A 26,590-nucleotide genomic window follows, 5' to 3' on the forward strand; every position below is an offset into this window, starting at 1 on the left:
ATACATGTGGGGCATACACGATCATTATCCTTTTTAATTAATGTTTTGTTTGTACATAAAACAATAAAAGTTCTAAAAAATAATGTAAATTTGAAGTTGGAGGAAAAAGTATTAAAAGTTTGAAGTTTTGTTAGGGTTATTTGATTACATAGATGTATCTTAATATAATTAGAGATGCATTGTAACATAATTATTGTCATGAATTATTTGAATCGGAACAACTTTATCGTCGATTATATTTAGAATCTAATCAAAGATGTTTTTCATCAAAATGCTTTTTGGAAAAACAAGTTGGTTTACTCATGTTTAGTTCGTTAGGGAAAAATATATTTTCTAATATTTGGTTGGTGATTGAACCAATATTGATCCGGGATCAGACCCCGAGATTCAAGATTCGACCAGAACCTCACCCCGACTCCCAACTCAGGACCCGACATTCAAACTAGGACCCACCCCTGCCCCGCCCCCAACACCTAAACATGTACATGACCCAAATGATCGATCCAAAATCCAACCTCGACACCTGATCGGAGAACTAGTGGTTGACCTTGACTTTCCATCCAAGACCCGACATTCGAATTGGACTCAACCCTGACCTCGATCCCGACATCCGATTTGAGGTCAATCCCTACCCGTGGTCCGATACCCGAATCGAGACCTTACTTCTGAACTAAAATTCAACCCCGACATCCAACGCAAGATCCGACTTTCGAACCGAGATCTGACCCCAAACTTTCGACCTAGGACTCAAAGTTTGAACCAGGACAAAACACCAACACCTAACTTATTTTCCATACTTCCACCAAGAAAATCATTTCCCTAGTTTATAAAAATTGTTTTTTCTAGAATAATATTTTTTTCATAATATTTTGATCATCCAAATATATTTGGTATGAGGATAATAGTATTAGGAGAATAAGTAATTTCTTTTTACTTATCCTATAGTGTGTGGTAAGTAGGCAGAAGAAGACTATTCTACTCAACTTTTGACATTAGCAAATTAAATTAATCTGATAATTTTAGGATCAAAAGAGTAGAAAAACACCATTACATTAGCAAAAAGAGAATGAAAATGTCTGTGAAATACAACCTATCTATCTTTATAAAAGATAGCATACACACTACTCTTTCCAAACTTCACTGCAAATACAATTGCATATAATATATGGGGGAGTGACTTTCTCATTATAAGGTCAAAATGTGCAAGAGGTACAATTTTAACGTATATATTTGCTAGCCTAATGTATACAACTAACTTAAGCCATGCACCTAACAATTTTAACGTATATATTTGCTACCAACTATTATTATTCTTATATGTTACATAGTTTTTATACAGTGTTATAACCTCTCTCCCAAAGTACAATTCAGAAAAATCCTGCGTACAACGCTAATTATTTGTTCTCGCTATATTGTAGGCACTTTACAAGTTACTTGAATTCTTGCCTTCTTGTTTAAGTTGTTGGATTCTCTGATGTAGCCTTCTCCGATGATCGTGGATTTTCCAGAGTCCGTGTCCAAGAATTACAGCAGAGTATATTCCATGTGTGATTATAGGTGCAAGAATGTTGTTTGTCTGTTGCATCCACAAGAACAAATAAGCTATAGTTACCCAAATTTCAGAGGTGAATCCAACATCTCAACATGACGGTTCAATCTTTAAGATGTTCAGTATTGATCTCATAGTTCAGAAGCGTTTATATTCGTTGGAACCTTAGTGGTTTCTAACATATGTGTCTACCCTCCCGAATCCATCATTTAAACTTGATGGGTTCAATCCTTAAGGTTTTAAGCACTCAACTAGTCAATAGTTATGAAACTGAGTTCAAAAGTTGACATTTGTTGAAACATCGTGGTTTTGACACGTATGTGTCTAACCTCCTAAATTTCATGTAGACACTACCTTTAAGTATCAGCAGAGGCGGATCCAAGATTTAAACTTTGACAGACTCAACATTTTAAGATTTTTAGCATTGAACTCATCGTAGTGATGAAACAATGACTACAGAAGTCAGTGTTCATTGTAATTTTGGTGGTTTTTCACGTATCTGAGTACCCTCCATATCAACGATAGTAGATTTAGTTTAACCCATAAAAACTGTTCCGTTCGCCTCTGAGTACAGACTAGCAAGTACAAATAAACACAAACTGAAATTTATGTTACCTGGATCCATTCAAACCCAAGGTAAAGGGCTAGTATTGCTTCCAGTAAAGGAGAATAAATCTTCTTCATCTGCCGCCTCTCGTACCAAGCTGCAAAAACATGCAGGTAGAGGGGAAAAAAATTAACATATCACGCGATAATATGAGCTGGACTATTCAGGATTATTTTCGTTAAAATGCACTCGTAATAATTAACTCTGCTTCCATTCTCTCCTTGGTCTCTTTTGGTGATATCCTTACACAGAGGGGAGGGGGGGACTCTCCATATATGGTAACACCTGTGTGTTTGGTACCAAGGAAAATGTTTTCCACTGGAAATGTCCTCTCAGAAAATATTTTCTTATTTATTTTCTAGTGTTCGGTAAAGTACGCAGAAAATAGTCTGAAAAACGTTTATATATATCTAGAAATACTACCCTTAGCCTTAAGTGGTATCATGTATTTATTATAAATTTAGATAGCTATTCTTATACTGAAAGGCTTGAGAAGTCCCAATGGAATAAGGAGAAGCATGTTTTTGCCACACTCCTTGCCTCCCAAAGGTGCCTAGAGACGGGCAAGATGCAGCAGACCGACAACTAGGAGGCACGTTTAGAATCCTTGCAACGTAACTATGATACAAAGCTTCTTGGTTGCTGACAAACCCTATGCCTTTCTTTGATCCAAACTAACTTGTGACTATTTTATTTTTGTTGGTCAGCTGGTGGATACAGACTAGGCTAAGGGAGATACTTCATCTTTTCTATTCCTAGTTGATATCGGCTGTCCTTGATCCTTTATATCTCATTAGCTTTAGTTCTCATAGCATTATGTTAATTAGGTTTTGAACGCCATGAGTGAGCATTGTCTTAGACCATCTCCAACCCCACTCTATTTTACTCTATATTTGGAGAGTAAAATAGAGAATTGAGTCTCCAACTACTCTCTAAAATCCCTCTATTCTCTATTTATAGAGAGGTGAATAGTAGTTCTCCAAATTCTGAAAATGACCTACCGGATTACTAAATTATTGTTGTGATTTTAAAAATGGGAAAATGCATAAGTACCCCCCAACCTATGCCTGAAATCTCACAGACACACTTATACTATACTAAGATCCTATTACCCCTCCCCACCCAACTTATTTTATAAATAATTTTCTATCCCTTTTCGGCCTACGTGGCACTATCTTCTGGGCCCAGTGCGTGTTGACAATTTTTTTTAAGCTTTTTGGTTGATAGTGCACGTAAGCCGAAAAGAGGTAGAAAATTATTTATAAAATAAGTTTGGGGGAGGGGGGTAATAAGACCTTAGTATAGTATAAGTGTGTCTCTGGAATTTCGGGCATAGATTGGGGGGGTACTTATGCATTTTTCCATTTTTAAAATCACAACAATAATTTAGTAATCCGGTCCGGTAGGTCGTTTTCAGAGTTTAACAATATTCGGAAAAAAGATAGTGTATGATCTAGAGAATTATTGTGTTTGTGATTGTGGTTATGCTTGTTGATTTCTTTTTTCAATTTTTCGTAGTTGTTCTTTAAAATTTAGAATAAAATATAATTTTATACTAAATNACCAGCTTAAAAGCCCATCCAAACAGGCTCTAAGTGTGTCTTTGGAATTTCAGGCATAGATGGGGGGTACTTATGCATTTTTCCATTTTTAAAATCACAACAATAATTTAGTAATCCGGTCCGGTAGGTCGTTTTCAGAGTTAACAATATTCGGAAAAAATATAGTGTATGATCTAGAGAATTATTGTGTGTGATTGCGGTTATGCTTGTTGATTTCTTTTTTCAACTTTTCGTAGTTGTTCTTTAAAATTTAGAATAAAATATAATTTTATACTAAATAAAGAATTTTTTTTTTAAAAAATAATTTTATATTACATGAAATTTATGTAGGATGATTATCTTGAAAAGAGAAAGAACGGGTTCATATTATGAAATAAGAAAATGAAATAGAAATAGAAATAATATTATAATATTGAGGAGAGATAAGAAGATTCTTTTTTAGAGAGTAAAATAGAGAATTGAGTTGGAGTTGATTGTATGAAAAAATAGAGAACTCTATATTTGGAGAGTAAAATAAAGTGTAAGGTTGGAGATGCCCTTAACTTTGCCATGAGCAGAGAAGAGGGGTCAAACCTGCAAAGAGTTTTTTCAGATCTTCACGACCTGAACGCGACTTCAGCACTGGTGCAACAATATAGGTAGGATCTGAAAGTGAAAACAACAAACAGCCAAGTGATTGTGTTTAAGCATGCAAGAGCAGAGGACAACGAAGGATCTCAAAATGCAGCCTATGAAACAGACCTTTTGGAGAAGCAGCCATATAATATAAAGAACCAGTAAGAGCTGCTGTCATTACAGCTGCAAATGCTTGAGCAAATGGTACATAAGGTGGCAAAACACCAGTCTACAGTTTAAGGAAACAGAACGTGTCAAGGCATCAGAAAAATTTGGATATTTTGTAACTTAGGAGTCTGAGTATGTTGCTCAGACTCTTCAAAAGCATCGATGGATGCATGTCGGGATCCTCCAAAAGTAGTGCATTTTTTGAGGATCAAACATGGGTGTAACAACATTTTTGGAGAGTCCGAGCGATGATTGGAGAAGGATGTTAGAAATAGAATCCTTACCAATGATGCCATCCCTCGAGCATCAGTCACCAAATCAGTGCTCCTTAAGAAAATGTCAGCCAAAGCTCCCTGTAAGTGCAAATGTAGTCAGATAAAGCGGCTGAAAAAATTACTCCCCCCTTCTTAAGGTTTATGTACAATAGTCAAAACATCTAGTTTTCACGTGAGTTGTACATCGAATCCCTTGATATTCTAAGAAATAAAATTTACAGATTCAGAAACTAAACAAAAGTACTCTTATATTACAGTTTCTAATATTAGAAAGAAAAAAATTAGAACCTGTTTGAACAATTGTAGTCAGAACTGTCCGATTAGCAAATAATAGTGCCATAGGTGTAAAATGGGATAAAGAAAGAAAACTCTTCTGACATGTATTTTCTTGGAGCTTTCGCAATTTAAAAAGGCAACTGTGTAGTTAATAGAAACCTAAAATAATAGAAACTTAACCAAATGGATTTCATTTCAGGTATATGCTTTCAGATGATGAGAAATGCAGGGTTTGCACTATCAATAAAGGAACACTTAAAATGGAAGGCTGCAAATAAAAAAGTCAGTTCAACCTTTTGTGTGAAATAAAATAGATCATTTACACTAACCTGAACAGCAGCACGGTAGAAAAGTTCCTCTCCAACAGAGCTAGCAGCGACAATCAGAATGAACTACAACATTGCAACACAATCTATTAACCTTTCCCTTTTTTGCAACAGAACTGCTGAATGCTGATGATGAAAGTAATAGATGTTTTACCTGCCAAGGTGACATTCCATAAAAGAAGTTCCGTAGCTCTTCATCCTCAACATCCCTGATTGCTCGCGCATGAGGAGATAGCTTCACAACTTCATCCTATTAACACACATGATTTGTTATAAAACAACAATTATATAATTGAGGAACCTCAGATGGACAAAGCTAGAATGGCTACAATATATAAGGCTAATATTTTTGCATTTTCACACTAAGAGTTAGTGAAGGCATGTGTAGATAGAAGAAACTAAGCCAGGGTAAAGATGCTAAAAATGTTGTTAGATACTCTATAAAGAAAATGGATCTTAAGCTTAACATAAAAAATTAGCTTATTAAATGAGGATCATCCAAAACTATGTAAGGAGACAACAGACGATTCCCTCAACCAATGTGGGACATTTAACACCTCTAGCACGCCCAAGATTAGACATCTGGTTGTGGTCCTTGTGGATAATATAACACAAGGGTCTAATATTGGGTAAACCAAAAGCAAGGAGAGTGTTGCGCTTATAAATCGTGAAAAAGGGACCTTTAAACTAACTCAACACCGAGAATTAGCTTATAAGGTAAGGTTACTGTGACAGAAAGAAAAATGGGAAAAGTTGAACATACATCTAGTATAAATAGAAGAGCCATAATGGGTGGAACTGCATATCCTAGTCCTTCAACAATGGCATCTAATGATGGACTGAACCCTCCTGTGCAGTCAATTCCAGATATTGAGCATATGAACTTTCCGGCTAAAGCCATTGCTCCATAGATGCCTGAGTTCATAAACAAACTGAACATCAGAAAATGATTGCAGGACTTCATTTTTCGTCTGTAAACCTATCCAAAAAATTTAATAGGATGGGACTCATAGAAGGCTGAAAGAAATATATGCAACAAATATATGTAAACAAACACATAAATACATTGGATCAAAAAGAAATGACTGTCTAACTTTTTCAGTTTAACTATTTAGCATTCAAAGCTCACTAGAATGACTAATCCGAATTCATATATGTTAAGCCCATTCAAGGACTAAAGACGCTCTTTACGGAAAGGTTCTCTGTTTTAGGGGAACAAATTCGAGATCTTAGTTAAACACGAATGGATCTCATAAGTGGCAGGGCAATAATTTTCACATAAAATCAACACCACTTATTTTCCTTGAAAAATTTCCATTAAAACATTTTCCTTCATACACACCAGACATAATTTAATCTAAACAAAGTTCATTTCCAAAATTTCTCCTAAAAAGATTCATCCAGACATATTTTGTTATAAACTTTTCTAAAATTTTGTGCATACACTAATATTGAATGTGGGTGAGTTTTTACCCCTTGTCATTATTATCTTCTTACTTTGTGGCCTCATTTCCTAGTCAAAAAACTTAGATCTCTTTTCCACTGAGAGATTTATTAATAGCCAAGCATGAGTAAAAGCCTAAAATTTTATCTTCTATTCTTTCCCAAAGATTTTCATTTATAGTACTCCTTACTACTTCCCTACAATCCTTTCCTTGACATGAAACAAAGTACTTTCTCCATCCCAAATTATACTATGCACTTTTGAGTATGAAGTTTTTTTTAAAAAGGAAGATTTTAAGGATTTATGATTAAATTAAATTATTACTTATATTTATGAGATTATACATTCTCTCACTAAGGGTAACATAAAAATCTTAAAATTAATATTTTTTCTGAATTTAAAAAATATATCAAGGGTACCACTTACCATGTGAGTATGTGACTAGACACATGATTAAAGGAAGAAAATCTTAGCCCTTCCACTTTTAGAAGCACTTTAATGACATAACAGAAAGCAAAAAATATATATGCCAGAAAAATCCTTTCCCTTTACTTGAAATTTCTCTATCACTATAAATTCACTTTCTTTGAATAATTTTACTCATCAAAACTTAAAAGAGTTTGAACTATATGTATACATAAATCCTAAAATAATTTTGCAATCTATTTATGATGTGTGGTCCGTATCGTATTATTGATTCTCCTATGTTGCTCGCACTATTTGAAAATATCTTTAGATGCTTGTCAAATCTTCTAAAAATGCATTACTTTTTTTAGAAAGGCCGAACAACAGTGCTTTGAGAATGAAAAGAATCAATAAATAATATCTCTCATTCATGGTATATAGTAGCAATGATTAGAACGAAAAGCCACCACCAAATGACATGAAAATTCACTAAGACTTAAGTTTATGGATTCTGAATTTTAAGATAGGACAATTTACTATATTCGTGCTTTATTAACTAATTTTTACCAAAAATGCAGAAAATTGTGTAAAAGCGGAGTACTAAAACGAACTCACCGATTCCATAACTGAGTCTGACAACAGCACCGATTTTCTCCCAAACAGGTAACTGCGCATCACCGAAGCTCTGATTGAATGTAGTCACCTCCATAGTAGACCCCGTGTATCCTACTCCTCCATTTTCGCTCTCCCGAATTTCAACTGATGACGCTTCGCCGGTACCTGACTTCTCCGCCATAGCTTTAATCCTCACCACCGAAAGTTTCTCATTATAATTCCTCTTATCTCGATTATTCCTAATCGGAAAATCGCATAAACTCACTTTACATCCTAAAAACGACGTCGTCGATGGAGTATTCGTACATCGAGCTATCAACGGAAATTCCATATTTACGAACTCTACGGTCTAAACTGATAAGCGAATCGGAAAATGAGCAAACGGCGTCGTTTTGAGCTGTCGTCTCGCTGTTAGAAAGTTGCTTCAGCTTCTTCTCCGGCGTTGATTCACGGAAATAAAGTTGTTGTTTCAGCTGCTTCTCCGGCGTCGTTTCACCGCGATAAACTTGCTTCAGTTAATTCTCCGGCGTCGTTTCACCGAGATATACTTGTTTCACGGCGATAAGGTAACTGTTGTTTCAGCTGCTTGTCCGGCGTCGTTTCACCGTGAGAAAGTTGTTTCAGCTTCTTCTCCGGCGAGCAAGTTGCTTCAGTTTCTCCGCCTTCTTCTTCGACGTCGTTGTGCATATAGTAATGAAAAAAGTTATTTTGGTGTAACAGCCGTTGATTTTGATAACTTGAAGTCAATGTTTTCTGATTTGATGTGATTGTGTAATGAACGGTGTTGATTTGAGGGAGGTTGTAAGGGTGGGGTCCAGTTATATGTGTGACTGTACTTTAAGAGGGATATCTAGGTGTCCAATGTAAACGTGCCACGTGGAGATAATATGATATATTCTAGTGGACAAATTGGATAGATAGAGATTTTGGGAGGATAAAATATATGGTAGATAAATTAGGAAAATGATTCCAATCAATTTTTAGGGCCTCTACAATTTTATTTTAATTTTACACATTCATGTTACTGTTTAATCTTAAATTGATAAGTTGAATTTATATACGTGATTTAAGAATACTTTGAGTTTGTTGGCTGGACAATGATTTTTAAGAAACTTCTCGATCTTGTTTGTATATTACCAAATAATCATAGTCACAATTTGGTCAATAATTTTTGTTGGTATTTTAACAATTCAAGAAATGATGAACAACGCCAACGTGTTTCATCAGCTTATAAAAAAATCTCAATTATTGTCATTTAATACTTAAAGATTTAAATAATTGAAACATGACACTAAGTATAATCATTATAAAATTGATATATAGTAGTAGTTGCCAACTTTTCTTTGTCTTGTCCTTTTGGCTATTCTTTTTAGTAAGTATTAAAGTTGTAAAGGTCGGGATGATTTTGATACAAAGTTATTGACCGATAGATGGCCTTTATTGTCAATATTACATATATTCATTTATGCTATCCAAAAAGAGTGTCTTTGCTCCTTCCTTTGTTAACAAGTCTGCTATCCTATTCTCCACTCTAAATATGTGCTTGATAGTTATAATTGATTTGCAAGTGGTGTCCCAACTTCTTGTATTGGGCGAGGATGAGTTTATATATAAGGAGGGTGTATTGCATTACATGAAAGGGGGATGTTGCCTAGAGAGACTTTTGCTAAAATAGTACGCCAAATCATATTAATAAATTTGATTTTCCACCTATTCAACTTTGATTATATCAAAATCGCTATGGACTATATAAGGAGGGTGCATTGCATATTGTCATGAATAATAAATTGGAAGTCGCTATGGACTAACCTTGAGTGGAAGATGGGAAATCCCAAATATTTTCCAAAGGAATATTATCTACGGAAAAGGGTCAAAAATGTCCCCGAACTATATGAAATAGACCATTTATACCCTTCGTTACATTTTGGGATAAAAAATGTTCATGCTATTATCCTAAGAGACCACAAATACCCTCAAGAGTTAACACCCCAAATTTTTGTTGACGTGGCAAGCCACGTGGGACTAATCCTTCCACCTAAGCGTTGTCAACTAGGATTCACTACAAAAGAACTAGACCTTTAGCGGCAACAACAGTCGCCACAAAAGCCCAGAAAATCGTCACTAAAAGTTTTTAACATTAAATTCTAATTTTGTGTTTTTTTCTTCATTGTTTTTAAAAAACCAAATATGATATCGATTAAGTAGGAGTTTGAAGACACTATATGTTTTATTTTTATGTCATATGTAAATGTATAAAATGTACAATGATGCATTATATATATATATATATAGTAGGAGATTTGAATCGAGAAGTAATTTTGATTATTTTTCGTAATAATATTGGATGTTTTTAATATGGATATTGCAAGTTATTTATTTTAGAAAATTAGGTCGCAATCGAAAATTAATTATCATATTTTTTTGTTGAAAAAATAGGTTTTACTAGCGAATGGTTGTTGGAGCCTTAGTCGCCACTAAAAATCACTCATAACCTTTAGTGGCAATATTTTGGGATTTTGTGGTGACTTTGTCTCCACTAAAAGTCAAGTTCTTTTGTAGTGAATCTTAGTTGGCAATGCTTAGGTGGAGGGATTAGTCCCATGTGGCTTGCCACGTCACTAAAAAATTGGGGTGTTAACTCTTGAGGGTATTTGTGGTCTCCTGGGATAACTGCGGGTGTATTTTTGATCCCAAAATGTAATGGGGGTATAAGTGGTCTATTTCGCATAGTTCAAGGGCAATTTTGACCCTTTTCCGTATTATCTATTTGCTTGGATGTTGAACATGTTAGCACACATGTCTTTGTGTTTAGCACTATTATTATTGATTGGTGGAGAAGATGACTTTGGAGTTATGTACTTGTGTTCCTACGTGATATGCAAGGTGCACACTTTGGGGTCGTTTGATTAGTAATATGAAATAGTCAAAAATATTTTACGGATTACCTATTTCAATCTACTATTTTAATTAATATAAAATGGTTATCACTATTAATTAAAATCTATAATCAAACATTTGAAACAAAATAATTTTAAATTTTATCACTGATTTGTTATTATTTATCCCATTAATCAATTAATGACGACTCCAATTTACAGGTTTACACTTAAAAGTTACTGATATATATATATATATATATATATATATATATATATATATTGTACAAAAATTTATTATTATTAATATTATTATTATTATTATTATTATTATATGTCAATTTAAATTAGAATAACAAATTTATAAACTTTATATCTTTGATATGTCCTCGGGCTATAATCCAAGTATGTTCATCTAGATTATAAGGAAAATGAAAATGGATATAAATATAAAAATTGACATTGGTTGGTGGGAAATGTGGGGAATTTTAGTAGTTCATTTGGTTGCTTCTTACTGGTGAGAGTTTGAGTCTTCACCTTGTAATCTCTCTCCCATTTTTTCCTTCGTCTATTGTGGATTTTTTAAAAATGAATTATATTAGCACTGCTTACAAAAAATTATATATACGTCATTAGTGTGTTGAGCTTGTCCACATGGATAATAATCCCAGATGAAAGATGGGATTAAGGACTATAGTAAACTCCACCAACATAAAACTAATCAATTTATGATAAATTCTAACAATTGATCAGATAATAAAAATATTACAATATCATCATATATGTATATAGAAGTTAAAACCCTAAAATAATTGGTCTAGATGTGGATAGAATTATTCAAAAAAGAGGAGAGATTTATGGAAAAATCTTAACAGTTTTGGAAAAAGTCTTAACATAAAAGCTCAGATTTGTTTTACATCTTAACAACCCCAATAAATAAGTGCACAACTAAACAAGTAAAGATACTAAGAAAACCAAAAATCATATCTCCTCTCAAGTATGGATCCCTTTGATTCTCTTGTTGTAAGTTCATTTCTTGAAACTTATCGTCTTTAATTTGGTATATATATATATATATTATATCCAATGCTCTGTATGTATCTGTTTTACTTTTCTGACTAAGTGTATTTATGAGTTTGCTGAAACATGTATACATGCTTGTGGTTTTTTTTATATTCTACCAATAGTTTGGATCAATTAAATTTTGTCATCACAATTCGACTTTAGCAACCTATGGGATCCACTCTACAAATACCATAAAATCTCAAATTTTGAGATATCACATCAACCCCATCACCACTAGTTTTAAGTTATAAGGTGATACTGGTTCTCGAAACTTGATTTATCTTATGTTTATCAATTGAAGTTTACTTTCAAGCACATCATCAATCTCTTAATCTTCTTCGGACTTCAAATCTCCCGATTCGTCACATAAGACCCATTAACTTCTTATCATGTTTTTTTGCGTGACTCGAATTTAAGCTATAGACATCTTATTTAAGAGTTAAAAAAGATTATATCCATCTCATTATAATCTTTTATGGTGTATAATTATGATAATGTTTTTCATTCTTATTATATATTTTTTATAACTCTTTTATTATTTGGTTTATTTATTTCTTGTTTAAGGTGAAACGTATTGAAGGAAAAGAGAAGTTGAAAAAGAAAATAATTAAAAGTCAAAAATCAGTATCAATATGCTGCAAAGGAGAAGGGAAATTTGTTCCAATGAAAGTGGCAATTCAAGAAGCTTCATCCAAAAATTCACTATTGGAAAGAATTAATTCTCTTGAGACTCGACTTTTTCAGGTAAAATATTTTTCTCCAATTTATTCATCTGGGTTTTAATTTTTATATATTAATAGTATAAATAATTTTTAACGTTGCTAGACCATCTAAAAATTAGTTATAGACAATCACATTTTATTAAAATAACACATTAATATTTATTGATTATTCTTAACACTCCAATGCAAGTTTTGAGATTAATTTCATGAATGATCATTTAATTTTTTATTTTATTTCACTAAGGTCGTTAAGTTAATTTGATAATTAAAAAAAGCATTCAACTTTTTCTATTATCACAAAACTTCACTAAGTAATTATTTGTAACAAAAAATCGCTTTTCTTTGTCTAAGTATCATAAAAATAATATTATGCATGTCCACCATCACCATGATTTCTTTTATTTTCTCCTAGTGACTTTTTACGAACTTTTAATCAACCGCCTCAAGTTTGAATTATGAGAAAATATTTTTCTGATAATGATCTTTATACGATTACAAATATAAATTAGTTAGATTTATCAATAAATTTCATGTACTTGATAATTAATTAAACAAACAAAAAAAAAAAAAGCTCAAATCTTAATAGTATTATATAATTAAGTTGTTGTGATAATTAATCATATTTATTAATGCAGCTGTGCCTGGAAATTGAAAATGCAAGAACATCATGCAGCTCTTCATCAAATATACAGACTCCATTTGCAGAAAAATCAAAAAATAATGATGCCAAGAGACAAGCAGCTTCTTCTTATCCAATTTTTGATTTTTCACAGGTAATTTTGTACATTTAAATTTACATTTTATGTCGATAATGCATAAATATTTTGCATATCAAGTCTGATATAATAACATAAAAAAGAGAATGGTACAATCCTTGAAATTTTATTAAATTATCAATATATAATTAGAATTATTTTATTTATTTTGCTATATGGCGATGCATGTAAAAATAATCTACATATTTAGTCTTCTAGATTACTAATTTATCTCGTTTTTAATGGACAGTTACTTATAAAATATATGATATTGTAATTATTTTTAACTGTCAATATATAAAAGTTAAATTCATAAATATATGCTTTGGAAGAATAAGAACTATTTTACTTTTGTTTACCTAACCAATTCAATTCAATTTTCTTGAATTGTTTCTATCAATTGAGTAGCTCAAGTTCTTTAAGCACATATTGTCCCTTATATCAAGAATGAAAGATAAGGTTGATGCACTCGAACTTTAACTATCAAATGTAGAACTTGTAAGGTCGATAGGTCAACGTTATTATTGTTACAAAATCACGATATGAATTTAGTCGCATCAAGTGATTGCCAATTTTTTTTTTCTTGTAGAAACAGTCTCATAATTTGGCACAAGATTTGGAGAAATCAACTTGCATGAAGAAGAAGAAGAATCCATTGCATTTTGGGAGAAGCAAAAGTACTAAAGATATTGAAAATATTAAAAGTAAAAATGGGAAGAAAAAAAGTTTAAAAGCAAGTTGGCCACATCTCAGGATCTTAGGTTGCTAATAATTACTAAAACTATATTCCAATTTTAACCTTAATTTTGTTTATGAATTTTGGGAGAAGAGTTTTGAAGAAAGACATATATATGTATTATGTGTGCTGCTAATTTTTTTTTATTATTATTATTATTATTATTATTGTTATTATTATATCCAACATTAAGTACATTAATACTCCAATTTTGGTATAGATAATCCAAAGCTTGTTAATCCCCAAATCAAAAAAATCATTAAAATGTCGAATAAAATAAATCTCATATTTTATTATTATTATTATTGTTGTTGTTGTTATTATTATTGTTATTGTTATTATCCTTTATACTGTTTTATACCCCTATGTCTTTTTATTTCTAACGTTAGCTACATCCTAGAAAGGAATGTTTTTAATACTTAATAAGGTTTTTGTTTTAATATTCTCATATTATTTTTAATAATATTGTTTTTTTATAAAAATGTCATGATATTTTTAAAGCATTTGCTTAATGGTCTTTTTTTTTATATATGTTATACATATACTTAGTTTAAGATGATCATAAATTTCAATAAATTTCTTTAAGTTTTTGATATGAGCTATTATGTTATAGACTAACTGAAACATGTATAATATTATTTCGATCATCACCAAAGGATGTAATGAAATACTTGAAAAAAATATTTATCCTTAAGTAAAGAAAGGTTTCAATATGAGCCTTTTGAATTTAAAATATTTTATTGGGAGCACTGTAAAATGGACATATTCGACGTAAACCACAATTAATTCCTCTAAGTTCAAATATCAAATGATCAATAAAACCACAATTACTATGTAGTTTAATCTGACCCAACAACTCATCTCTTTCTTAGAGTATCAATATTCTTTTCTCTTCAAGATTAAAGTTGGTATTTGGTACATCTGCACGGATTAAAGTTGACAGCTATATCAATATATTGAAATAAGTGAAGGATCACTAAAAAATATGGTGGGGGTAGTAAGTATGCTTTTGATTAGAATTCTCAATTTCAAGTCTTTAAAATGAAATTGTTTTTTATAAGAATTATATTGTAATTAAAGTGAGATTTTTTGGAAATACATGACAACAAAACATGAGGTTTTTCTGAAAACAAAAGAGTATTCGATGAGCATATTTATATAAAGAGAATGTGAAAAAGATGTGAATGAGCACCAAATGTTTTTTTTGTGGTGAGGTGCTATGTAGCATTCCATTTATAGTTAAATTTATTGATTGAACATTCGAAATGTAAGTTGCCTTTGATATGAAACACTTTAACTTTCAAAACGAGGCTTCCTAACTCGATTATGAATTAGTCCGTCCCTCAAATAAGTATTAGAAGCCAATTAAGAACAAAGAAAAAAGAAAAAGAAAAAAAAGTTGTAAATGTACTTCGATGAAAAAAGAAGAAATTTTATAAGGTGAGAGAGACTCGAATTCTCTCGACCTTAGGAAGGGCTCAACTTCAAATCCCAAAATAAAATCATACAATATTTAGTAGAGAACACTTTACCCTTAAAGTGAGAATTTCCATTATGAATAATTAGTTAGGAATGAACCAGGTACCAAATAACCAAACGAGAAACAAAAAAATAATCTAAAAATATATAATGATAGGAAACACTTTATAATCAAAGTGAGAATTCGGCACATTAAATAAGTTAAAAATACAAATAGGTACCGAATATCGAATGACAAGCGGCAAAAAAAAAATACGAACATGTATTGAACATCGAATGAAAAACGAAAAAAAAATATAAACATGTATCGAACATCGAATGAAAAATGACAAAAAATACAAACAGGCACCGTCATCGAATGAGATCCCAAAAAATACAAATAACTACTGAACATCGAATGATAAATGACCAAAAAATACAAACAGGTATCGAACATCAAATGAGAAATGACAACAAAATACAAACATGTACCAAACATCGAATGAGAAATGGTAAAAAAGACAATGGGGTGAGAGAGGCTCGAACTCTCGACCTCAGGATTACTCAGAAGCTATGAGACCTACGCGCTAGCCAACTGCGCCACCACCCCAATTGTTCACAAACTATCACAAATTATTATCTAATCCAAATTATAGTCAAAAACTTTGTCATAAAACACCGTTCTTGCTCTATCTTCAACTTCTTACATGTCTAGGGTTTTTCAGATCTTTCCCTCTTTCATCACCAAGCAAACCCCTCATTCAGGTACTAATTTTTTTGCCCATTCATAAGTTTTTTTTTTTTTTTTGTGTGAAGTATTGTTCTCTTGTTTATAGAATTCTTTCTTTGATTATTGTCATCTATTTACCCAATAAATTGAATTTTTTAAAAAAAAAGTGAGAAAAAGGGCTAAAGATGGAGTCTTTTTAGTGTTTTTTCAACTGGGAAGTTACAAACTTTTACTTGAGTTAAGTTAGTAAATCTTGATTTAAGAATGGAAGTTAAGAACAATGGGAAGTAGTGTTGTGTTAAAGTAGTTTGTGCTTTATGTTTTACAACTTGTACCTTATATTTGTGATATACTTGCTCTTTTGGTTGCTGCTTCATGCTTTGAATCAAATCTTGTTTATGCTGTAATGTGTTTTTTGCCCTTCCTATAGTTTTTTTTTTGTCTTGTTTATAGAATTCTTTCTTTTGGTTCCTATTTCCCCATAAATTGGGGGAGAAAGTGAGAAAAAGGGGAATTTTGAGTTTTTTTTTTTTTCACTGCAAGTTGCAAACTTTCACTTACATTGGTAATGAGTTGAGGTTCTTTAGTTATTGGGTCTTGATTAAGAATGGAACTTAGGAACAATGGGAATTAGTGGTATGTGACAGCAGTTTGTACTTTATGTTTTACAGCTTGTACCTTGTATTTGTGATATACTTGCTCTTTTGGTTGCTGTTTCATGCTTTAGCTCAATCTTGTTTATGCTGTGATGTGATTTTTGCCCTTCCCATAGTTTTTTTTTTTTTGTAAGTATCATTCTCTTGTTTATAGAATTCTTTCTTTTGATTCAATTTTGTCTATTTTCCCTGTAAATTGAAAAAAAAGTGAGAAAAAGGGGTAAAGATGGAATCTTTTTAATCTTTTTTCAACTGGGTAGTTACAAACTTTGACTTACCTTAATTATGTGCTAAGTTTCGTTAGTTACTGGTACAACAACAACAACATATCTAGTGTAATCCCACTAAGTAGGGTCTTAGGAGGATGGAGTATATGCAAAGTAAAGAGTCTTTTTCCAATGGACCCTCGGCTCAATAAATCTTTTGTTATTGGGTCTTGACTAAAATGATTGAGGATTATAATCAAGGGTCTTAATGGAACTTATGAACAATAGGGGGGCAGTGGTATGTTAGAGTAGTTTGTACTTGATGTTTTACAGATTGTACCTTGTATTTGTGATGTACTTTTGGTTGCTGCTTCATGATTTAACTAAATCTTGTTTATGCCGTGATGTGATTTTTGCCCTTCCTATATAGAGTTAATTTTTTCTTATAATCGTGCTTCCAATTCTTCTTTTCTCTTGAGACAACAGTCTATCGGAAACAACCTCTCTACCCCCATAAAGGTAGGGGTTAGGTCTGCATGCATCTTACCCTCTGCAGAACCCACTTGTGGGATTGCACTGGGTATGTTGTTATAGAGTTCATTTTTTCCCGGATTATCATTCTCTTGTTTATGTCCATTTTATTAATTTCTTTTCTTTAATTGAACTTGCCCCTATTCAGCCCATAAATAGAAAAAAGTGAAAAAAAGGCAAAAAGTGCAATCTTTTTCTTTTTTCTTCATTGGGAAGTTGCAAAAATGCTTTAGTACTCGAATCAAGGTCCGTAGGAACTTATCAAATACAATACAAGAGAACAATGGAAGGGAGTGGTGTGTAAGATTAGTTTGTACTTTTTACAGCTTGTACCTTGTATTTGTGATGCACTTTCTCTTTTGGTTGCTGCTTCATGCTTTAAGTACTCCTACAAATTCCATTAATTGCGCAACAATTTAATTTCTTAGAATTACAATCATTAAGTCAATCTTAATGCTGTGATGTGATTTTTTCCCTTCATACAGAATTCATTTTTTTGAAGTATCGTTCTCTTGTTTATGTACATTTTATTTGTTGCCTTTGTTTAATTGGAACTTGCCCCTATTCAGCCCTATAGATGGGGGTAAAAGTGAGGAAAAATATGCAAAGATGCAAATAATTTCATGTAGAATAATAGTTGCTTGTTGGACCAAATTCTCGTGTGAATTCGCAGAGCAACAACTAAATGGATAACATATGCATGCATGCCTTTATGTTGATCTCTCATATGTTGTGAATTTTGTTTCTTCTTGTTTTGCTATCTGCATGTAGTAATTCAAGACTAATAAAAAAATTCTGAAGATCTAATTTTAACTTAGTCTCAGGTGAATTTTCTGACATGGCTATCGTCAACGATGAACGTGAGTTTGAGGAAGAAACAACTCATGAAGAACTCCAAGAGTTTGACGAAGATGAGGAAGTGGACGCCGAGGACGATGATGACGAGGATGATGATGATGATGACGGTGACGAGGATGACGAGGAGGAGGAGAAAGAGGTCATACAGAGCTCTGGCAGTGGTCCACAAGTTCACTCTATAGACGATGACGACGAGGATGATGAGGACGATGAGGATGATGAGGACGATGAAGGCGACAGTGATGATGATGATGACGATGACAACGAAGATGATGAAGATGAGGAGGAAGGTGAAGAAGAGGAAGATCTGGGTACGGAGTATCTTGTTAGGCCAGTGGCACATGCTGAGGATGAAGAAGATGCTAGTGATTTTGAACCAGAAGAAAATGGCGAGGAAGAGGCTGTTGAGGAGGAAGAGGAAGAGGACGATGATGAAGAAACTAGCGGGAAGGTGGAGGCCCCGCCAAAGAGGAAGAGATCAGGCAAAGATGATGACTCTGATGATGATGATGGCGGAGAGGATGAGGATGACGAGAGACCATCTAAACGATAGGGCTTGGCCCTATCTAGTATAGAGGTCAATCCCCCTATATGTATGATGATGGTTCTTGTAGTCCTTAGTTTTAATCACTGTTGGGATTATGACACCATTTTAGTTTAGTTTAAGAACTTTGGTTCAAGTTTTTTTTTTTTTAATTGTATGTGTTGGTGTTTTTAGTTGTTAAACTCTGTTTAGTCTGCTATTTTGGTGCAAGTATTTATATATGGTGGGCTTAGTTTAAACACTGTTTTAGTTTCGTTACCTATAATCATTATTATAAAAAAATTCAACTTTTATTGGACAAGTTAGCAGCAAGTATTTGAATCTTTGATTTTTCCTACTTTAATGTTCTAGGTCCTGCCTGAGTTTCTTTACTCTTCTTGTTTTTTTCTTTGGGTAATAGAAGGCTAATATACTAACAAGGGTTCTTGTTGTGGTGGAGCGATAAGTATTTTTTCATCTTTAATCAGGGTTCTGGGTTTGAGTTCCCATGGGTACAAAGTCATCTTTGTTAGGAAGTGTTTTAGCCCACAAATTTAGTCAAACTCTGATGTGGGGTACCGGACATCGAGTCGGACTAATATATCAAAACTTTAAAGTTACGAAGGGAGAATCAACTAATGCTGAGTAGCATACTGTGTTAGTATGAGTATTGAGTGGTTGAACACTTGCACCATCGAGGGTTCGAGTCATGCTGGAGCAGAAGTGGGAATACTATGATCTTTTTGTATTTGTTTTGGTAAATACATGTAATTGTTAGTCAGCACTGAAATCATAGCATGAGGTGAGGCTCAAGCTGGTACCAAACATAGAATGATAAACCAAAAAAACAAACAAACAATTGGGTACCGAACACCGAATAAGGCTCAGGCCGATACCGAAGATTAAATGAGAAAAAACAAAAAACAAAAGAAGCAATGGGGTGAGAGAGGCTCGAACTCTCGACCTCAGGATTACTCAGAAGCTATGAGACCTACGCGCTAGCCAACTGCGCCACCACCCCACTTGTTATCAACACACCATTGTTTTATATTGACTACTTTTCACCTTCAAAGAAGTCAAAAGGACAAGATTTTTTTTTGCCTAAAGACACCATTGTTATTGTTCTATCTTCTTACATGTCTAGGGTTTTCAGATCTTTCCCTCTTTCATCACCAAACAAACCCATTCAGGTACAATTTTTTGCCCTTCCCATAGTTTTTTTTTTTTTTTTTTTTTGTGAAGTATCATTTTCTTGTTTATAGAATTCTCTCTTTGATTCAATGTGAAAAAAAAAGTAAGTAAAAGAGGCAAAGATGGAATCTTTTTAGTCTTTTTTTCAGTGGGAAGTTGCAAATGTTCACTTTCCTTAATTATGGGATGTGTTTGCTTAGTTTGATTAAAAATGCTTTAGGATTCTAATTAAGGGTCTTAATGGAACTTAAGAACAATAGGAGGTAGTGGTATGTTAGAGTAGTTTGTACTTTATGGTTTACAGTTTGTACCTTGTATTTTTGATAAACTAGCTCTTTTGGGAGAAGGGGAGCGTTGGAGCAACAGTAAAGTTGTATCTTGTGCGACCTTTAGGCCACGGGTTCGGGTGGCGGAAGCAACCACTAATGCTTGCATTATGTTAGATTGTCTATATCACACCTCATTGGGGGTGTGGCCCTTCTTCGTATTCTGCTAATGCGGGATGCCCTTTGCTCTTTTGGTTGCTGCTTCATAGTTAAACTCAATCTTGTTTATGCTGTGATGTGACTTTTGCCCTTCTTATAGAGTTTATTTTTTCCCGAATTATCATCCTCTTGTTTGTTGCCTTGCTTTACTTGAACTTGCCCCTATTCACCCAATAAATGGAAAAGAAGTGGGAAGAAAGGGCAAAATGCAATCTTTTTTTTTTTGTTTTGGTTTCAATGGTAAGTTGCAATCTTTCACTCACCTTAGTTCTAACCTGAGTTTCTTTAGTTATTTAGGTCGTAGACGCTATGCATGTGCAAAAAAAAGTTTTCTTTTTCACAAACCATGAAATTTGGGAGTCTTGAGTCTTGATTAGAAATGCTTTAGGATTCTATGAAGGGTCTTTTATGGAACTTTTCAAAACAAAACAAGAGAATAATGGGAGGTAGTGGTATGTGAGATTAATGTGTACTTTATGTTCTAGAGCTTGTACCTTGTATTTCCATTTTTTTTTTTTGGTGATATGCTTGCTCTTTTGGATTGCTGCTGTAGGCATTAAGCACTTCTACAAATTTAACTTCTTAGAATTACAATTATTAACTCAATCTTGTTTATGCTGTGATACGATTTTTTCCCGTATTCTCAAACTTTATTTGCAAACTCTGGCTATTGATTTGACATTTTGTGCAAGTTGAACAAGCTCTTTAAGATTTGTGCAGTTGTATAGTGCTTTTATGATGTAAAGCAAATGGAAACTCTTATGATTATAACCTGAAAGATTTAATAACATCTGTATATAATGCTTCTGATATGGTAACTCATCTTGATACAATATATTTCCAAAACTAGTGGACTACATGAATAGAAAATGTGTAACCGTATAAGTTGTCTGTTACTTTCACTTGCTGTCAAGTGTCTAATTGGAGAAAGTGGTGCTATTTATATGTGTGTCCTCCAGAAACAGCCTCTCTACCTCCACGAGGTAGTGGTAAGGTCTGCGTACACTCTACCCTCCCCAGACCCCACTTAGTGGGATTATCACTGGGTATGTTGTTGTTGTTGTTGGTGCTATTTATATGTGTATATGCCAGTACAATTTAATTGATAGAAATTGTCCTGATTACTGGAATGAGGATAAAAAATGAGTTAACTAGATCTAGTAAAAGAAAAATGCTGTTTACCTTGCATAACTGGACAGGAAGTAGTAAGAAGTTTTTGTCATTTGGCACCCAAGGTTGTGGCCTAGTGGTCACTAAAGTGGGTTGAGAACCATGAGGTGTCACATTCAAATCTTAGCAGAGACAGAAAAAACACTGGGTTATCCTCAGCATATCAATGTGGATGATGGAGGGAGCTAGAAACATTGAACTATGGAGGAAGGTACCTCTATACAAAAGCGAGTTAGAAAACACTATGATGTGAAAATAGTGGAAGAAGAAAGTATGATGTTTCTTTTTCTAGGGTCTATATCCTTGAGCTTAGATATATTTATTAGTTCCCCTGAAGTTTCAGTTTGAGTTATATATTACATAGGTTGTAGATTCAACATCATGTATAAGCGTACAAGAACTAATATTTGAGAGTTACTTTGGTTTAAGTTTCCGGGTTCAAAACAGGTTCAATTTTCCCTTTTTCTCATCTTAGAGTAGAAAGCCCAGTTGCAAAATGTTCATAATGTGACAGTCTACACTACAGATCAATTGGCTTTGGCCTCTCACAACACTACAAAACAAACAGTAAAAGGTTATCTAATAATAGTATTCCCTGTGATAGTAAGAAAATGATGTTGTGGCCACTTCATTAAAGTAAAAGAAGATCCTAGAGGTTTACTTAACCAATAAATTTGTTGTGAAGCCTATGATATCTTATCCGTTCTCTAGAGTAATCGAGGATATGCAAACGTCTTGTCAAAAACTTGGTAAATGTTTTGCTTCGACCCATTCAGATAGTTTGCTTGAAATGGTTGTAAAAGGGAAAAAATATGCTACACATATGTCATAAGTTGTAGTTTTGTTATGATTTGTTTTTTTGTTTTGTTCTTGAAAACAATATTTAGGATATCAAAAACCATGTTTATGGTAATGAAGGAAATTGTTAGAATGAGTACTTTTTTACAATTTCAATTCAATGTGAGATGAACCATGCATTTTTAGGAGGGTGCTTTTTATTCTATAACTGTTGTGGGTATGCGTTATGATTACGTTTTATTAGTGATGTAACGGGGGGAAACTGCAAGAATGTACAAATAGTGCAAGTCCTTATTAGCTTGTTGGTGTAACATCTGCCCAATTCATGAGCATTAGAGATAAAGCTTTTCCGTCACCTATTATTTGATTTGGTCTTTCAAGAATATGAAGAGTGTCAACTGCTTATTCAAGGAAAGAGTAATTATGCAATTTACAGAAGATTTGGAGAGATACTTGTCAAATTATCTGAAGAAATGCTTGAGCATCTTCAAACAAAACTGCAATCAATATAAAATTGGTAGTCAGGAAGCAGCTTCTTTTGTGAAATGGGAATTTGTGAGCATTTTGTATAAATAAATAAATTTTTAAAAACTATGATAGGCAACTGTATTTTTTCCGGTGGTGAGTTTGGATTTCCGAATCATTATCATTTGAATATTTTAGTAATTGAGCTTCCATGTCTAAGTCAATGTGTTAACATTTAATTACAATCGGTAGTCTGTGCAGCGATATGAAGCCGTACTGGCATGCAAGATAGTTTTGGTTAAGATGTGATGATTGATTTTTTTTTTTTGTACAGGACGTGTCTGAAGTCTGCCTGCTGATGTGTATTAGTTCTCTGTAGACGCTGCTCAACAGTTGAAGAATTGCACACTACGTTAATGTTGGCCTCAAACGCTGTATTGCACATGAGGTTATTGTTTTGTAGTATTTTGCCAATTGGGGTTTTCAAGGGGGAATAGTTCTCTTTAGCCATCATATCACTATGTTTTGCAAGATGAATGGCTTAATCTATATTGAGGTGCGTCTGCGGAATTGATAATTTTCAGTTGAATATTCCTAAGTGTATTCCTCTGAGGGTATTTATTCAGGTTCCCTAGGTGATTCTGTCGTTTTATGCTAAATAACAGATAAGATTGCCAAATACAGGTTTCTCGTGCAGACCATGAACCCAAGACTCCTGTACTCTTCTTGGAGTAGATAAATTCAGGGTTTCCATATCTCCCGAGTTAAATTGATGTCTAAGTAAGCATTTTGTTGTTTGATTCACTATCTGAGATGGTTAAGACATCATATATTTGTACTGTTCTGTGAGGTTGTTCCTTGGAATAAACAACTATTTCACCGTGTGAAGAAGTTTGTCTGTAAATGCTGGTTTCTTGTTAGTTTGAACCGATAATTGAACTTCAAGAATGGATGTTCCTGTGAAGAAACCTCAGGTTAATGGGCCGAAAACCTTAATCAGTGATGACATTTTGGCTAAGAGGCTAAAAAATCGGGAGCGTCAACGCAGATATAGAGAAAGGAAACGTCTTAAAGCTGATAATATGAAGGTGTTGGGCACAAACCAACTAGTTTCATTGCCAGTGGGGGTGCCCATGATTGTTTCTCCCCGGGATAGTACACTGCTGGTGAATGTCGCTCCTCTGGACTCTTCGGTTCCAGTGGAAGTTGCTCCGCTGGACACTTCAATGCCAGTGAATGTTGCTCCCCGGGCATATGTAAAGCCAGTGGATGTTTCTTCCCGAGAGTCTGTCACCCGTGTTTACTCCGGGCGAAATTGGAAAAGGGATGCCCGAAAGGCCCATGTTGCCAGGCAGAATGAAGTTAGTACTAATAATATGGTTTCATCAGATTTAGCTTCAACTGGTGGAGGTCAAGCAACATTATTACCCCACGTTGAACAGTCAGATGTCGCAATGAGTAATGTTATTTCTTCACCTGTGACTGCATCGGAAAATCACGGAACACCCAAATCTATTCCCAGCAGAAGAAATTGGAAAGCAGAAGCTAGAAATAAGAAGAGCTGAAATTGTTGACAATAAGTTAAGGTCAAGTATGTCACTGAACATTATCAATTGTTAGCAGCCTTGTTGCAATATCATTATGTACAACATTGGAAGGACGGATGAACTTCGGATGATATTGTAAGTGTTCCGTTTTTGTTCTACTATACAAAACATCTTAGTTTTATACTACTATATTTTTAGACCTGCCATTCATACCCTTGTTGTTAGCAAATCGTCTCGTGTTTGTCCTTGACCTTAAATGGAGATCCAACCTAAAGTGTTATGGAGGACAATTTTAAACCATAGTTATAAGTAGAGGAGTAAATCTGGACCTTTTTCGCAATGTTTTTTGACATGTGGATTCCACTCAATCTATGCTGGAGCTCCTTTAAAGTCGAGGGCAAGTATGAAACGATTAGGTAGCAGTAAGGATATGAATGGCCCGATAATATAACGGAGGGTAAATTTGGACCTTTTCCCGTTTCATTTCCGTATGTTGGTGCTCTTCATGTTTGTTGTTTATTTTCATGCACTCACCAACTGATGCAATTGCAGATATCGGATGCCCGACTTACATGGCTCTTAATTTTTTGCTTCTGTTCAAACAAGTGAGAAGATCCTGACCATTGCTAATGTCCAGGTTTTGTCAGGTATGAAATTTAGGTTTTAGAGTAACTTTAGGATACTTTTTTTCTGCTAGAACTTTAGTGGTTGGGACTTACTTTCTTCCAACGAAACGAATCTTCATATGTTTCATGAGACTCTTGACCATGTGTTTCTGTACATATCTGTTGTATGTGGATAACTCCACTTGTGGGATTACACTAGATATGTTGTTTTTTGTATCTGTTGTATGTGGATCGATCATCCCTAGTCCGATTTGTCATTCAAGAAGAAACTATCTTTCATGATTTGTTGCATTCTTTGGTTATCTGTTCAAGAAACATTTCAGAGTTTGAATTTTGCATATGGTTCTGAGTTTGATTAAGGGAAGTATTTATTGATTATGATTGCACAAATACTATTATAGCATAAAATTAGGCTTAGACCAAGCTTTATTCAGTGGCGGAGGCAGAATATTCATCAAAAATATTAGACAAAAGATTTGTGTCGTTTAGGAGATTCAACAATCTATATATAAGTGCAACTCGGTCCACAAAGTATTCCATGTTCATGCAAGGTTTGAGGAAGGATCGCACCTCAAAGGGTGTGATGTAGACAACCTACCCTAATGTAGGCATTAGTGATTGCTTCCACGACTTGAACCCATGACTTATCATGAAGAGACAAGTTTACTGTTGCTTCATTAGTTTAACATCTGCATTGATGTATATATATATATATATTCAAACAATGAAATGCAGAACATATGTAAATTCAGATAAAGATAATTAAATAGTTTCATCAAGTACATGTACATACATGATCATAATTACATATTAATCAACCCTTAATGACGCGTTAATCAACGCTTAATCACCTGCCTCAAATCCTCAAAACTCCAATCCCTTCTCATCCCGGGGCTCCTCGCCAATCTTGGCGAATCAGTCATGAACTCTATCGGACCACTATTATGAACCCTCCGAGAACCTTTTTTCGTGTTAGTTTCTTGTCCCATTAGTGTTCGAGCCCTCGTTTTTTCAAATCTTGGCTTTTGTACCAAGTTCCCTGACCAGTTCCTCTCGATTCCGCCTGAAAAAAGGCGAAAATTCGACTTTTCATCAACATTTTTGAATTTTTCCCTTAGTTCCTCATGTGAATCTGTTCTTTTTAGAACTTGGCAGGTTAAGCAATTGAGAGTCATTGATGTATAAAAGAAGAAAATAAAAAGTTTAAAAGGTAATAAAAAATGCATAGGATATGAAGAAATTGATATGTAAATAAAATAATGATATTGATAATTGAATTTTTGAGGATGTTGAGGTTAAGGGTGGATTTTTTTTTAAAAAAAAATTCTCCCATTTTATTGGAGATGTTAA

The 26,590-nt window shown here is 33.6% G+C and overlaps 4 protein-coding genes and 2 non-coding genes across 7 annotated transcripts; 3 read left to right on the forward strand and 3 right to left on the reverse strand.

Annotated features, from left to right (window-relative positions):
- Positions 1–1,171: 1,171 nt before the first annotated feature.
- Positions 1,172–8,525, reverse strand: LOC125841938 (uncharacterized). The gene is made up of 9 exons (XM_049521127.1): positions 7,843–8,525; positions 6,142–6,293; positions 5,533–5,628; positions 5,382–5,444; positions 4,786–4,854; positions 4,460–4,562; positions 4,292–4,363; positions 2,165–2,253; positions 1,172–1,576 (listed from the first exon to the last, which is right to left on the reverse strand). Exons 1-9 carry the CDS (start codon positions 8,171–8,173, stop codon positions 1,424–1,426), a joined length of 1,128 nt encoding a protein of 375 aa, XP_049377084.1. The 5' UTR covers positions 8,174–8,525; the 3' UTR covers positions 1,172–1,423.
- Positions 8,526–11,620: 3,095 nt separating this feature from the next.
- LOC125842277 (uncharacterized) lies at positions 11,621–14,088 on the forward strand. Its single transcript, XM_049521550.1, has 4 exons — positions 11,621–11,741; positions 12,348–12,527; positions 13,141–13,278; positions 13,850–14,088. Exons 1-4 carry the CDS (start codon positions 11,718–11,720, stop codon positions 14,027–14,029), a joined length of 522 nt encoding a protein of 173 aa, XP_049377507.1. The 5' UTR covers positions 11,621–11,717; the 3' UTR covers positions 14,030–14,088.
- A 1,891-nt stretch (positions 14,089–15,979) lies between these two features.
- On the reverse strand, positions 15,980–16,064 carry TRNAM-CAU (transfer RNA methionine (anticodon CAU)). Its single transcript is given in 2 exon segments — positions 15,980–16,015; positions 16,027–16,064. It is a non-coding gene; the product is annotated as a tRNA-Met (tRNA).
- Positions 16,065–16,139: 75 nt separating this feature from the next.
- Positions 16,140–19,221, forward strand: LOC125841719 (uncharacterized). The gene is made up of 2 exons (XM_049520887.1): positions 16,140–16,219; positions 18,396–19,221. The coding sequence occupies exons 1-2, from the start codon at positions 16,162–16,164 to the stop codon at positions 18,986–18,988; spliced, it is 651 nt and encodes a 216-aa protein (XP_049376844.1). The 5' UTR covers positions 16,140–16,161; the 3' UTR covers positions 18,989–19,221.
- A 673-nt stretch (positions 19,222–19,894) lies between these two features.
- Positions 19,895–19,979, reverse strand: TRNAM-CAU (transfer RNA methionine (anticodon CAU)). Its single transcript is given in 2 exon segments — positions 19,895–19,930; positions 19,942–19,979. It is a non-coding gene; the product is annotated as a tRNA-Met (tRNA).
- An 87-nt stretch (positions 19,980–20,066) lies between these two features.
- Positions 20,067–25,618, forward strand: LOC125841720 (uncharacterized). 2 transcript variants are annotated; one of them, XM_049520889.1, is made up of 4 exons: positions 20,067–20,148; positions 23,402–23,623; positions 23,752–24,749; positions 25,167–25,618. In XM_049520889.1, the coding sequence occupies exon 3, from the start codon at positions 24,015–24,017 to the stop codon at positions 24,630–24,632; it is 618 nt and encodes a 205-aa protein (XP_049376846.1). In that variant the 5' UTR covers positions 20,067–20,148; positions 23,402–23,623; positions 23,752–24,014; the 3' UTR covers positions 24,633–24,749; positions 25,167–25,618. The 2 variants fall into 2 exon arrangements, with proteins under 2 accessions (XP_049376846.1, XP_049376845.1); XM_049520888.1 differs by having other exon boundaries at positions 23,402–24,749.
- Positions 25,619–26,590: the final 972 nt, after the last annotated feature.

Source organism: Solanum stenotomum, chromosome 10 (assembly GCF_019186545.1).
Source record: "Solanum stenotomum isolate F172 chromosome 10, ASM1918654v1, whole genome shotgun sequence".
Lineage (NCBI taxonomy): Eukaryota > Viridiplantae > Streptophyta > Magnoliopsida > Solanales > Solanaceae > Solanum > Solanum stenotomum.